Source organism: Sinohyriopsis cumingii, chromosome 18, assembly GCF_028554795.1.
Source record: "Sinohyriopsis cumingii isolate HCF-2022 chromosome 18, ASM2855479v2, whole genome shotgun sequence".
NCBI lineage: Eukaryota > Metazoa > Mollusca > Bivalvia > Unionida > Unionidae > Sinohyriopsis > Sinohyriopsis cumingii.
Window position 1 is genome coordinate 48,141,445 of NC_142978.1, and position 14,516 is coordinate 48,155,960.

The 14,516-nt window shown below is 33.4% G+C and overlaps 1 protein-coding gene across 2 annotated transcripts in view; it reads right to left on the minus strand.

Moving 5' to 3' along the window:
- Positions 1–1,549: 1,549 nt before the first annotated feature.
- The window catches only part of LOC149776578 (rac GTPase-activating protein 1-like), a 52,499-nt gene continuing 39,532 nt past the window's right edge, over positions 1,550–14,516 (minus strand). Inside the window, exons 20-21 of one of the 2 annotated variants that reach the window (XM_089941059.1) lie at positions 11,568–11,677; positions 1,550–7,530 (exon numbers count right to left, since the gene is read on the minus strand). In XM_089941059.1, coding sequence (XP_089797185.1) covers positions 11,608–11,677 — 70 coding nt within the window. In that variant the 3' untranslated portion in view covers positions 1,550–7,530; positions 11,568–11,607. The remainder of the gene's footprint in view (positions 7,531–11,567; positions 11,678–14,516) is intronic. The other variant, XM_089941060.1, reaches the window with a different exon arrangement.

Below are 14,516 nucleotides of genomic sequence, written 5' to 3' on the forward strand. Positions count from 1 at the left end.
TGACCAATCACAATGTGTAGATTTTAACATGGATAATGACTATACATTATGTAGATACATAGTTATCCAATGTGGTTATTAAAGAAAATACTTAACTCCTGTTAGTAAATCATACAATGTATGTCATAGAGGCCTACTTTGGATCTAGTGGTGTAGAACTGACAGGCATGTATCATATCAAGTTTCATGCTTTGAACATAAACAGCACCTAACAAATGACCCTGAAACACAGTCACTGATGCATGAAATATTGGTCACAGACACCTCTTTTGGTAATCAGGATGAAAAATACTCAGCAAGTTTCATGATTCTGTGTAGGATAGTATGAAAATGGCATACCAAAAACTTGTGGTCACGTGCTAAACACAAAAACTTAGTAAAGATGAAATATAGATCAGAATTAGCTTCTTTTCTTGTATGTGAAGGGTATTAACAGTGGCCTTTTCTTGCATGGGTATGGTAAAAAGATAGAAGTATATGATTAAAAATGCAATTTCACTCAAGTTACAATATCTGACAGTGACCTATTTTTTATGAGGGTGCAGTACTCGTCAAAATTAATCTCCTTGCCAAGTTTCACAATTCCAGGTATAACAGTATGAATACAGGAATAAATAAAAAGTTAAATGCAAATCCTGGACCAAAAATGTACAAGTTATCCACATGTATGTACTCAGCCTCAGCCCCCTTCCCATAGGCTTGGTGCTAGTGCTCATGGAAAAAGAATAGTGGAGATTTAGTACAGCATACATTTAATTATGTCTTTATCTGTGTAGATGCTGACACTAATAGTAATATCATAACTCGCTTCTTCTTAGTAGAGGTGAGCTAAGAAAAGAAGAATCATTCACAAGGTTTTGGTCTGCTCTGAAAATTACTGATGTCAGGCTGCTGTATCAAACTCTGGAGGCATTAAGATCCACGGATTTATGACATTGTATGTATGTGTTGTATTTAAGAGACCAGTAAAGTATTCGAAAAACTAGAAATGTGGAACACGTATACACGACTTGCATGCCTTAAAACTGACCTAAATTCAAACATAACTAAATTATGATGGATAAACAGAGGGAACAACAAACAAAAATAACACTGTGCCCTAAAACAGTTGTGCTGGGGCATAAAGAGCAATAAAAGGTGTGTGTACAAAATGGCATTGCTACTGAATAGGAGTTCATAAGAGGTATAACTTTTACGATAAGTTATAACTCTTAAAAGTGTACAATAAAAAGCCAGACAGATAAAAAAAATTGCCAACAGTTCTTGAGTCCATACAATTTTTAGGCAGTGAAATCTAAATACAAGTTGTCATGGTTATGACTTGGTATGACCAATGAGCCTCTACCAGACAGGTAAATAGTTCTGGTCAACCCTTCTACTGTATGTTACAAAACATTATTAAGTTCCTGACTAGTTTGACTAGAGTTGACAGTTGTATGCTACTAAGACCAATGTTTCATAGAAAGATGCATATTTTCACAAACACTTTTCGAGATAAAGTGCCATCCTTTGTCATGAGATACAAAAAAGTACGAGAAACTTAAAATCATACCTTTAAAAAATTTATTTGTAAAAATGCCAAATATACAGTAATAAACATGTTTTGTCAATAAAATAATATAAATAGAAAGAATAAAGGTAAGATCAGAAAAGACAGGAAATGAAAGGAAAATCATTACCAAGCCATTTCATTCTATAACAACTGCAACACAAGTCATCTAGAGATGACAACTCCAACCCCCTCCCCCAATTATATAAAGTTATGTCAAGAATCCTACTGAAAATACGCTATGGTCAAACTCAATTTATATATTACCTATGCTTCACTTCGTTTCTATAGTAACATAAAAAAAAGTACTGAATTTGGAAATTTATCAAACAGCTCCTCTGCTACTTGAGTTGTGTACCAAGCTTGGTTGAAAGACTGCGGACGGTTTGAGAGTTGTGCTCCAGAAACATACATATTTACAGACAGTGATAGCTTGGTAATAACACAATAATGCTCTCCCAATCCTACATTTATTAGCTGATGATAGTTCTTGATACCTATACTAACTGTGGTTGACTGATGGCAATGTTTTAGTAAAACTTGATGGATGGATGGACAAATCAATGTACAAAAACAAAAACATGAGGGTTTGAGATCTCAAGCCTAAATTGAACAGTTGGCCAAGAAGTCAGTATTATTGTGCTGCTTTCTCATTAAATTTCTTCCAATTCTGTTGACTCAATGTTACAAAAAACAACTGTTTCAAGGTTTCTTTAGTCTTTGTAGCTTCATCCATACTTGATCACCATTTGTCCAATATTGAAAGGCCTGTATGCCAGGATGCTTTCTATCAATGCTTGTCTAATTTTGCTTAGAAAGGTTTATAAATGTTTTTCAATTTTCAGTACTGGTAGCCATATCTGATGAGCATTTGTACAAGTCTTTTAAGCTACAAGTTTTCTGTTAAATCTATGTAACATTTGTACAAATCTTTTAAGCTACAAGTCTTCTGTCATATCTGTGTAACATTTGTACAAATCTTTTAAGCTACAAGTTTTCTGTCAAATCTGTATAACATTTATTTAATAAATTATCAAATGTGTTTCTGTTTTTAGTAATCACAGCCATACTTGGTGGCTGATTGACATAACTAGTAAAAACTTAAGTAATAACAAAGTAAAAAATTCTTTATGCCAGGAAGTTTTTTTGTCCAATTTAGTCAAACTCTGTTGAGTGATTTTTGAGAATTCATTTAAAAGTTGAACTAGTCTAATAAATGTATGAAATTTCAGAGATATCTTCAACAGTTTTAGAGTTTGGCAACAGAGCTGAAAGTTTGGATAATAGATGGAATGACAAGAGGACAAAATCAGTAAAAAATAGTTAAAGTGAAGAACTATTTAATTGCAAATGACACACCTGGACTAATAGTCTAATAGATGTACTAAGTTTCACAGAAATATCTTTAATGGTATTAGAGTTCTGCTCCAGAAACAAAAGCATGACTGATGGATTAATGGGTGAATACATTAAGAAATATGAAACTGAAGAATTATGAACAGCATAAGTACTATCTACACCACATGTCTATGTACCAAATTTCATATGCATCTTGAACATTTTTATAGTGTTGTCCCTCTGAAACAATTGTGAATGGATGTATGGACAGACCAATGGGCAAAATTACTTTAAAAAATATTGAAACTAAATAACTGCAAAACACATTTGCAGGCCATAAGTCTAATATATATATATATCAAGTTTGATAGAGATATCTTGAAAGGCTTTAGAGTTCTGCTCCAGAAACAAAATTATCCCAGATGGATGGATGAACAAAGAGATGAAAACAACAAAAATACTGAACTAATGAATTGCAAATAGCAAGTCACATCTACATTAGTTTAATATATGTAGGAATATTAAAGAGATATCTAACATAGTGTTACAGCCCTTGATACAAATGGGCTTTCAAATTTATACCAATAATGTCAAACTGGAATTTTACATACAAATGTCAAACCTTAAAATGACTTATTCTCAAATAATACTGAAGCAAATATGACCAAACATACATGGCATTTATGAATGATGAACTTCAAAGTTTAGTAGAAAAAGGATAAATTTCTTTATTTACAATTTGACACTAAAATTAGGGATGACTCTTATCTTTCTTCATGCCAGACCGCTTTTGCTCAAATTTGGTTAAATTCTGTTAAGCAGTTCTTGCAAAGTCATTTAAAAAAGTTTCCTATTTCAAGCAATAGTGGTCATTTTATGGCAGATTGGAATTATTTGCAAAATGGAAGCACTAATACCAGTATACTCTGCCAAGTTTGGATGAAATTGGACCAGTGGGTTTTAAAGATATGAAGTTAGTACATATTAACATATCAACAATGGCTGACAGCCAGGTGAGCTAGATAAGGTGATTTTTTTTAAAAATCATACAGATTGAAACATTTCTATAATGGCATAAAAACTGAACCAAATCATTAAAGATGCATACAAACATGCATACTAAATTTCCTTCATCTACCTCAATCAGTGCTTGCTTAATCGTGATAACACTTTTGCCAACACAAAAATATAATCTAACAAGATTTGTGGTCAAAGAGTTCAAAGTACAAAAAAAGTTCCAAATCATGTTTAAAAAAAAAAAAGGGGGGGGGGGCTGTAATGGCCTGAAAATCTAACCAGGTCATCTACTTGTCATCACAACTTAGTCAATAAAATTTCATGATACAAAGCTGAATAATAATTGTGCTACTGTATTAAAATGGTTTTGGGATGGATGTGCGAACACAGAGCAAGGCAGCAGAATAATAATTATGCCCACTTTTGCTTACTGGTAGTGAGGTCATAAAAATGGTAGGCTAAGATCAATTTTTTTTTATAACCCTTACAAATATAGATACAGGATACACAGGGACTGGATTATGTGGGTTTAACTATACATTATTATATATCTGCATAATAAACCTAAAATCACAGAAAAGAACCAGTTCCATCTCCCATCACTCACTAGTCTCACATTGGAAAAGATAAAATAAATTGGAAGTATGTACACAGATACAAAAATTATCTTACTTCTGATACACCATTTAAAAATCTTTAAGTTTTTCATCAATTGGAACTGGCAGGCATGTACTCCATCTGCCTTGCAATACAAATCTTGCAGGTAATTGAACCAGCCATCTGTAATATCCACAAACTGCATATATATCAATAAACTATTATCTATCATTGTGCTGAATATTGTTGCTAATTTTTTTCTCAAATATCAGCGATATAATTTACTTTTTCTACAATTTGCCCTTTCCTTGGCAATGTAATAACACTAGGTAATAATTTAATATTTAAGCAATCGTTCATTAATATCTATAATAATAATGTTTTTAAATGAATAAAACATTTTTTGAATACGGTTGCTATTGACAAGGATAGATAAGAATACTGGTTGTATGCTACATTACATTCTTTGCTAACTTTCTGTTCATACCTGGCCATGAATTCATAAATAGTTCAAGACAAAAACCAAGAAATTAAATAACTCCAATTAAACTGTCATAAAATATAAACCATGATCTTTCTTCACTGTGCTGGCAGATCAAGGTCAATGCTGTTTGTTCTACTTAACAGTCCTAACACACTGCAAAAAAATTCACATCTGGAGTCCAACTGCACATCTTACAATGGCAGATCAGGGTCTATTTGTTTGTCCTATGGATTAGGCATAACAAAACAAACAAAAAATTTATCGTGGGTCCAACTGCACATTATGTCATGTCAGACAGGGTCTATATTGTTTGTTCTATTGATTAAGCCTAACAAACGTCACAGACCCAGGTCTGCCAGTGCATCATGTGATGGTAGCAGATCCAGGTCAATGCAGTGTGCAGTCAGACTTAATTAGTACATCAATATAGATGTCCCTCATGCTATCTGCATGAAGCTTTCAGATCTGGCTACTCTTGTCTTATAAAAATAAAAAAGTTTTGAAAGATTTTTGCTTGAGTAACATGAGTTCTAAGGTCAAGTTTTGAATAAAATTCTAAGGTCAAGTTTTGAATAAAAATCTCAGCCTTTTAACTCAAAAACAATTTATGAATTCTAGGTTTAATCCTCACCCAAAGGTTAATTTACATACATTATTAAGCACATATTTACATATTTACATCCAATCCATATGAAGTTATGTCTTTAATGTCTCCAAAATTATATTTGATATGAATTAAGTATATACAATTCAACATAAAAACATGTTGAAATTAATGTATCTACATATGAGTGGGGAATACTTTCCTGTTAGAACCTAGGGAAATATACACACCTGAATATATTTTCAATTTATTATTTTTAAAGGTGGGTTAAAGAAGGAAAGTGGCTTTTTTTTTAGTGTTGATGGTCTCAGTGAAACCCTTACTTATAAACTCTAAAATCTACATGGATGGCTCAAAATCTGAAAGTACCCTAATTAGAATGGTATTACCATTAAATGCATTAAGAGTAAACCAAATTCAATTTGTTGATATGCAAGTTATGCATTTTAACTTGACCAGAATTGTATATTCTTTTAGAAAAAGATAGCCATGGCCATCATTTGTCTTCACTCACATGTGAACATGTCACAGTGACCAGCCAAGCATCGTATGACTGAACCATCCTTACAGGATAAAATGAGTCTGGTCAGATAGTATCAATCTGTGCAAAAACCTACACTGAAGAATAGAGAAGAATCTGGCATGGGAAAATTATGAACAATATGGAGTGATTAAAAATTATGGATCATCATTCATGGTTCTAATAGACTTGTAGCAAAGTTATACAAGAATGTTGTTTCTTAAATTTTTCTTGAGACCAGGACTGTATTTAGAGGGAAAATAACCATAATAATGTAACCAGAGGAGCTTTTCAGAAGGAGCATACATTGTTCAGCTCAGTTAATATTGCATTTAATGTAAAACAACAGAAAAACAGCATTCTTAATTTGTGCACTCTTACACACATACACAGATATTCTCTCATAATCACATTCTCTCTCTCCCTCTCTCCAAATAAGTTCTTAAACAAATCCATTTGTTCACATCTGCAAACCCTTATCAAACTATTAAAACTGAAAATTAATTTGGTGCCAAGCGTTTTAAGTTTTGAAGGGTTTCAATGTAAACACATATTCACCGTAACATCTGATTCAATGTGGTTTCTGAGTGAGATAAGAGGCAATTCCCCACGAATGACTCACATCATCAAATACACAGATTTTCCTATTCATGCAATCTGAAAAGTGATCCGATATCTACTTTATTAACCAAAACAAATACCACCAAAATTCTACAATTCCCAATGCCACTGTGATAGAGAAAATAATCCAATAAAGACCATATCATAAATTTATAATTTACCTTGGAGAAAGTTCATGACATCAAAAATCTACTTAAAACAAGTTAGTGTTAGTTCTGTTACTCTACATGAATTTGAAATTTTGAAAAGGATTAGTTACAAACTTATAAACTTAAACTGACCCTGAAATTACTCCATCATAAATCTTTCAGTCTTACAATTTTGATAAAACAAAAACATTACATGTGGCATCAGAAACATAATATTGCAAAAAATATGTCAACATTAAAAATGTTCTGAAAACTTCAAGCAACGAAAATATTATAATCTACAGTATGAAAACAGGCTTAATTCTCTAAATTCAAGATCTCTTAATGGTCTAGTGACATATAAAACTGTTCATAGAATCTTTATCTATGCAGTAAGTAGCTATGTATCAATAAATTGAAAGTCTTGTGTACAAAATGTAAATGTTTTCTTTTTTCCACATCAGCAAGCCATCTTGATGCAGTATGTTATAAATAAAAGCTGCCCTCACAAGATTAACCAGGTCTGTATTCTGATTCATCCTCATGGCGTGGAAAAAGAAATTCTGTGACAAAATTTGCCATTATCCAAGGTAATAAAATCAGCATCATTCATGATCAAGGGCTCCAAAGAAATGACTTGGTTTCTTATTAACAGCAGATCTTGTTGACAACCTGTAAATAAAATAAACAGAATTAAGATTAGATTCTAAACAATATTAGATTATGCAACAGCCAATTCAGATAATAATAAAAAATGATGTGATTACTTTTTATGCAGAATAGTACCATATCTACCTGTGCTTAGCATCTTTCCTAACATAAACCCACACTTGTCATCATATACTGCACCAACCAATCAGGACCTATGTTATTTTGAATTTCAATCATACCTGCCCTTTTTACCACCCATGTCCTATTAAAAGAATCTCATCAACTTGGGATGGGGTGTGGGTGCAGCTACTGTTGTGGAACGAAACATCTGGACCCAAAAATATAATTATTTTTATCATTCTCTGAATAATTCATGTACTAATAAAAATGGTCAATTTTATAAGGAAAATTAATATCTTTCTTCTCATGGCTGTGTATCAATGTGCTCTGCAAGAACAACGCTAGTTAGAGTCCTCAAGGTAGGTAGACTAGGTTGCATTGTATCCTTGATAATATTTAATTGTTTTATTTTACAAATGAAGAATTCTGGTTGAATTTCTGGTGTTTGTTTTTCTGTTCATCATGTAATCATACAGCCTTGGGTGATATGTGTACTGGTAAGTCTCAAGAAAATCTGTCTATGAACACCACTTAGTTCAAACACCAATATGATTTCATAAGATAAAGATTGTTTTTGACAACAGTATAAATCACTGAAATAATACACATATTCTCACATTATTTTACCAAAGAAAACCTGAAATATAATTCATATATTTCTTTAAACATGCCTGAAGCAACTGACATAGCAAATCTAAATATGGTGACAGTTGTCATAAGTACCCAAATCATTCTGATTAGTTTCAGACCTTAATTATCAAATACCATTATCTGTACTGCTATTACAGGTGTAAACACCCAAAAAGTAATCCACTATAATGAGATTAGGAATTGTCTATATCAAGTCCTCAGGTTAAAAACCTTTAAACACTTCTTTATCACTGATGTCTGCATTACAGATATCCTAAAATATCATCCTTTCTGCACAAACGATACTTCCACGCTGAGCACTGCAGATACCACACACGCTAATCTTATCACGTAAGTGCATTTCTGTGCCAAGCATACACAATCTAATCTGCCATTTCCTGCTTGGACGGACTAGAGATCCACTGATGTGTGTCCTCACCACTCACCATTTTTTTAATTATCAATGAGCTCTTGCATCTCATCTCACAGGAAATCTGATTGGCTTACTGAGATACAAATTAAGAGGATGCAGTTTGCTTGTGCAGCCTCTCGAAATCCCAGCCAATATGATGGACAAGAAAATAGTTTAACACAAGCAGATAATGAATTCTTTCAATGTCCATCTTCCATATTTCATTATGTATAGATTCAGGTCTTCATTCATCCAGTCTTCTGCAATTGACCAATCACACCTTGCAGATATTTCAGCTTCATAACAGATGATAATTAGTAAAGAAGATTTGCTGGCTGTTGTATTTGTCAAAGCAAAGATTCTTTACAAGTTTGCTGAATAGAAAAAAAAATATGTCCAGTCAAGGAGGGTGCTTTTAGAAATATTGTGGCTACTGGCTGTTGTTGTAGGGTTTAACGCCATTTCTCAGCACACAATAGGCTATACATGGTGGCCAGTATTAATGGTGGAGGAAGAACCCGAAAAAACCCCCGAAAGAACCACCAACCCACGAAAAGCTACTGGCAAGCTTTCTCACATACCCACATTAGCCGAACCCAAGACTTGAACCCACACAGACAGAGGTGAAATCACAGTGATCCGTAATGGAGAGCACTTTAGACGACTTGGCCACTCAGGGTACCTGTGGCTATTGGTCTAGTGCAAGCCAACATCAGCTGATTCAAAACGTCACACTTCTGATTCTTTCTATTTTTTGTGTTTTCCCAAAATTTGTGTAACATTCTTCAGGTGATTCTTCCATGTCACATATGTTGCTTGTATAGTCATAAGTGGCAATTTCTGGATTTACAGGCTTGACACCATCACTTTCAGTTTTCTTCACTGAGATGGTTCATGTCTTTGTCTTAGTTTGGGAGGCTCTTAAAAAAAAGCTGCTGGTGACAGAACAGATTTATCTTGTGGGAGGCAGCAAGAAAAACTTTAGTTTCCTTATAATGGACTAATAATATGAGTGACATTAATGTACTTGAAATTATTTTTTCAATTGTTATGTATATCTATACTGTGTATTTAACTTTTGTCCATGACTGTAGATTGTAAGGTTCATTGGTAAATAACATTACATAGCAAACTTGTCCATGACTGTAGATGTTAGTTTAAGATAATGATCTTTTGTAAACATGTTTATTTGGATTTGAGTTCAAGGTCCAGCCTTATTTACAAAATTTAGAAAGTTCTAGAAGCAAACATCTGACCCACATCCTGGTCATTTCATTGTGTCTTAGGTTTTTTATACAAGGTTCTCAAGTAAACAAAATTATTAACTACCTTAAGTTCAGTTGTGTTGAGATATCATTGAGTGAAATCATTATTTAAAACTTATTCGTTGGAATTACAAAGTGTTCACATCTGGACTAAATCACTATTTCATTAAAGGACATTCTGGATTATATCCTTGCGATGTTGGTACATCAGCACATTCAAGACTATTGGCACATCAGCATATTCAGTACTGGAATTTATTCACAACACTCTACACTTTTGAACTTGTGATAGTCCTTCTAGGATTATTTGGGATTTAATTCACAATACTGTAAGTTTCTTTTAAATTTCACTTTGCATTCCAGGGAAATAAATTTGTTGAATTTTTACTAAACTTGTTGATTTTGCTTTTCCTGTTACTTAGTTTAAGACCACAGAGTCATAATACAATCAAGATACGAAGGGGAAGGAGGGTATCTATCACAACAAAGATATTCAATGGATAGTTTGTCTTGCTTTGTATGTTCTTCAGCAGCAAAAAAAATAAATGCAATCACAGCTTAATGTAAAGATGATGACCATCAATTTTAGAGTTATCAAAGAAAGTGATTTAGCAAATACAGTTTCCTTTACTATTAATTTTATAAAGTTTGTAACTGGCTTAGTTTATGGACTTTTTAATCACAAGTCGTGTAGCATATCAGCCGTTATTTTAGCTGCCTTTGGACAATACCTTCTAAACATTCTTGTGATAATTTGGGGCAATGAAAGCAGTTTCCCGGTTTTAGTTTTGACTTTTCCATAACTAGCTTTTGGATAAAGGTCAAACATCCCTTACTTGAAATTCCAACTCTTTTTGTTGGATTTTTAAAAAGAAAATTCATACAATTTAAAATTATTACAAAGTTTGAAAAAAATGATAACTAGTTAATTTAGGTTAATTACTGTACTATTTACTTTCATGTGTATCAATTTATTTGGTTTGAGGAAAAAGGAAATTTTGTAGCAAATTATTTCACTCTGAAAATACTAACCTGATCATATTACACTCTGCCACCTCTGACTCCAGCCCTCCGTGAAAGACGAGTACATGTCCCTCAGTCTATATAGCATACAAGTAACTCTTACAGATGAACTCCCCTTGTTCTTGCCAGCTGGCCACCCATATCCCAGACACTTAGGGCTTTTCCAGTAAAACATACCTGGGGACCCAGGAAAGGCACTTTTGATATGGGGTATTCACCCAACGAAGCAAATATCTTTTTTTTAAACTGCCTTCCCTGGGTACCATGTATGTTTAAACAGAACAGCCATTATCACTTCTAAGCTCAAGCAAAACCTGTAACAGGAAGCTTGATTTGCATGGACTAATTGTAATGTGATCAGGAAAGTATTTTTAAAACAAAAATTGAGACCAAGGTTTCTCACAGTTAACAATTAAGAAATATACACTGAAGATACTGTCCCTGGAAAAAATGAAGGAAAAAAAGAATGATAAACAAAGATGGATATCCAATATGCAACATAAAAAAAAATGCAAGACTGAACAAGACAGCGTGATATTAATATGTTGCATCTTTTTTTACATTCTTTGCAAAGATGACAAAACAGACATCCCTGTACACAGCATTACCTTGCAATATCTTGTATGGAACTATATGATGGGAGCCAGTTTACACAGAAGACTCACTCATGGATCGTCGAAGCTGCTCTTGCAGTGGTGGCATAAGTCGTGATTGCTTTCTGTTAGAGACATTTATATTGTATGTTCTGCTTGAAGACCAGAGACAAAGACTGGACATTGTTATCTCCCTGAAGAGCTGTGCACCAGCATTATGCATTAGCAGCTATATACTGTTATATTATGCACAATTTCCACTGCATTTTAAGTGAATATACAGTTAGCATTTTGCACTTACAGGCATGCTCCAAAATAGCTATGATTAATTCAGCAATCTTGTGGTCTGTGTGCTCTTAAAACCTGTTGAGCATAAAACTCTAGCTCAAACTTTTAAAATCATACAGTATTTTGATATTTGAATTGAATTGGCATCATTGAAAATGAGAATAGAAGGTCCCAAGTCATCATGATTTTTAAAGTTCTATAATACTAGCTCGACTCTAATTTAAGTACACATGCTGACCAAATTTTCTGACTTTTACCAGAGTTTCATGCTCAAAACATGTTGAGAACTGGGCAGAAGACAAATTAAATTTCATTTCTAAGTGACAGTTCTTAACTTATTCTAGATGACAAAAATTGCACGTAAATAGTGTTTTAAATCATCAGAAAACATTTTTTAAAAACTACTACATACAGCTGTAACTCGGAGCAAAATCAATTTCCAGGATTACCAGATTTTTAAAATGTGGCACTAATGGGGCAGGACCCTAAAATGAAATTTCACTTGCCCAAAAATGATTTTTAGTTGCCTAAGTGAGATGCGCTAGGGAATTGTCATCCTCTGTTACATTAACAGCATGTATGACTGAGCATTAAAACTACCATAGTAGATAATGGAGCAGATAATGTGTTTTATTAATGTAGCATTAAAACTACCATAGTAGATAATGGAGCAGATAATGTGTGTTTTATTAACGTAGCATTAAAACTACCATAGTAGATAATGGAGCAGATAATGTTTTATTAACGTAGTGATTAAAAAATTAAAGACTAATTAAAAAAATGAAGGGCATCTGTCAAGTTTAAGTAATCTCAATTTTCTTGCTCTCTCATTATGCTCCTTATTTCTTACTATGGACTGGTAATCAAATGTCATGCTCAGCAGATATAAATCAAGTCAAATACATGCATGGTGTTATGCGTTTAAACAGATCTTAATTATATGCAAGTTACGGAAAATTAACATGCAAATTCACTGAATTTATATCATGCTGACATGTTGAGGAAGCATTAAATGTCATTAATTTTATTTGTGCCCTGACATTTAATATATAAATGACTACGAAGTTTTATCCTTCCATCTTAAACAATTGTTAAGTTAAAAGACTAAAATTAAAAATTACAGACATTTAAGATCTTTATCTTGAAGAATGGGTCCCAAATGTGGTAACAACACAAACTTTAGTAGTGATACAAAAATGAAACAAGTTTTGTCAATTTATCTCCAACAGCACACGATGTATTTTGTGGAAAACACTGATTAGTGTTTAACGGCAAATAAACACATGAAAGGCTCTACAGTGCAGCAGTATTAAATTTGGAATAGGCATCTTACACAGTAACACTCCACTACTGCCTTGGTCTAGGCAGGAATCATACATGTCACAATGAACAATTTGTAGGATTACACATTTCAATCCAATATCGTGCAGAACCTGGATGAATACATCCATCATATTAATCTTTTTTTCAGTGAGGCTCAATGAAAAACTTTGCAACAGAGTTAATAATTTCACTTGATACATCATTTAACAAGTTGAATTTTACAAAAATCAGTTTGCCCTAAACAATGTAAACTACTGGAAACACTACGTCTTTACAGCAGTAATACAGAGAAATATTTATTTACTTAAAAAAACAAGTAAAATGTTAGAAGCCTGGATCAAAAAGCATGGTTAAAAAAGCATTTTAAGCAGCAAAACCGTTCTTCCTTTTGTCTCTGTCTCTGGTCACTAATTTTTAGTAATATATATAGGTACAATATATGGTCTAGTAAAAGGGTCAAGCTCTGGGTTACATATATGGAGCAGCTAATGTGTATTTTGTTAATGTAGCAATTCAGAAATCATAGTGTATACTTGGGTACTAATTCTAAACCATTTTCAGTCAGCTGCCAATTACACCAATATTTTCACTTAAGATAGTTCACCTGATCATTTAAACTGAATTATCGCATTAAAGCCAGAGTAACTAGGAAAAAAGGTCTTAAATAAGATAAGTCTGGGAGGCTTCCGACCAGTGTCAAGACCAATGGCACAATCAGTTTTGAACAAAACAAAGGGCCAAGGCCTTCAGTTGAGACAAATCAAGCTTCACTAGAAGGTCAGCAAGGTCTCTGGAATCATGAACTGGTAGCCCCAGGTTGTGATTGGGATTAACCTTTTCATCAAAAGCCAAAGGAGGAATGTTAGCTCCACAAAGAATTGAGGATTTTACATGGTAGAAGTTTCACTGCTTGTACTACTGTAAAAACACTCTGCATTTCCTCTCAAAGGCCTTCTTTCTCGAGCAATTCTGTCCACCACTGGTGCAGATTCTTTTTTGTTGAGCACTTGTCTGATATGAACCAGTCATGCAGATTCAATATTTTTGGGTTACAGTGGAAAATCTGCATGTGTGGTTGTTTCAGCAGGCATGGAGATGGAAGTATTTTTTCCAGAGCATCTTCTCAATTCAGGAGAACACATTTATCCATGACTTCTCCTACCTGAAGGACATTCATCGAGGACTTTTCCCACTTGAACAAAGTGATTGATATTAGTCTCACTCAAGTTGTGTCATCTATTGAATGACTCGGGTAATCTAAGTGTCATGAGAAAGTGCTAAAGCAACAAGGCTGTTTTAAGTTAGAAAAAGATTATAAAAAGAACATACTTTCTGGTCTAACAGCAAGGAGAT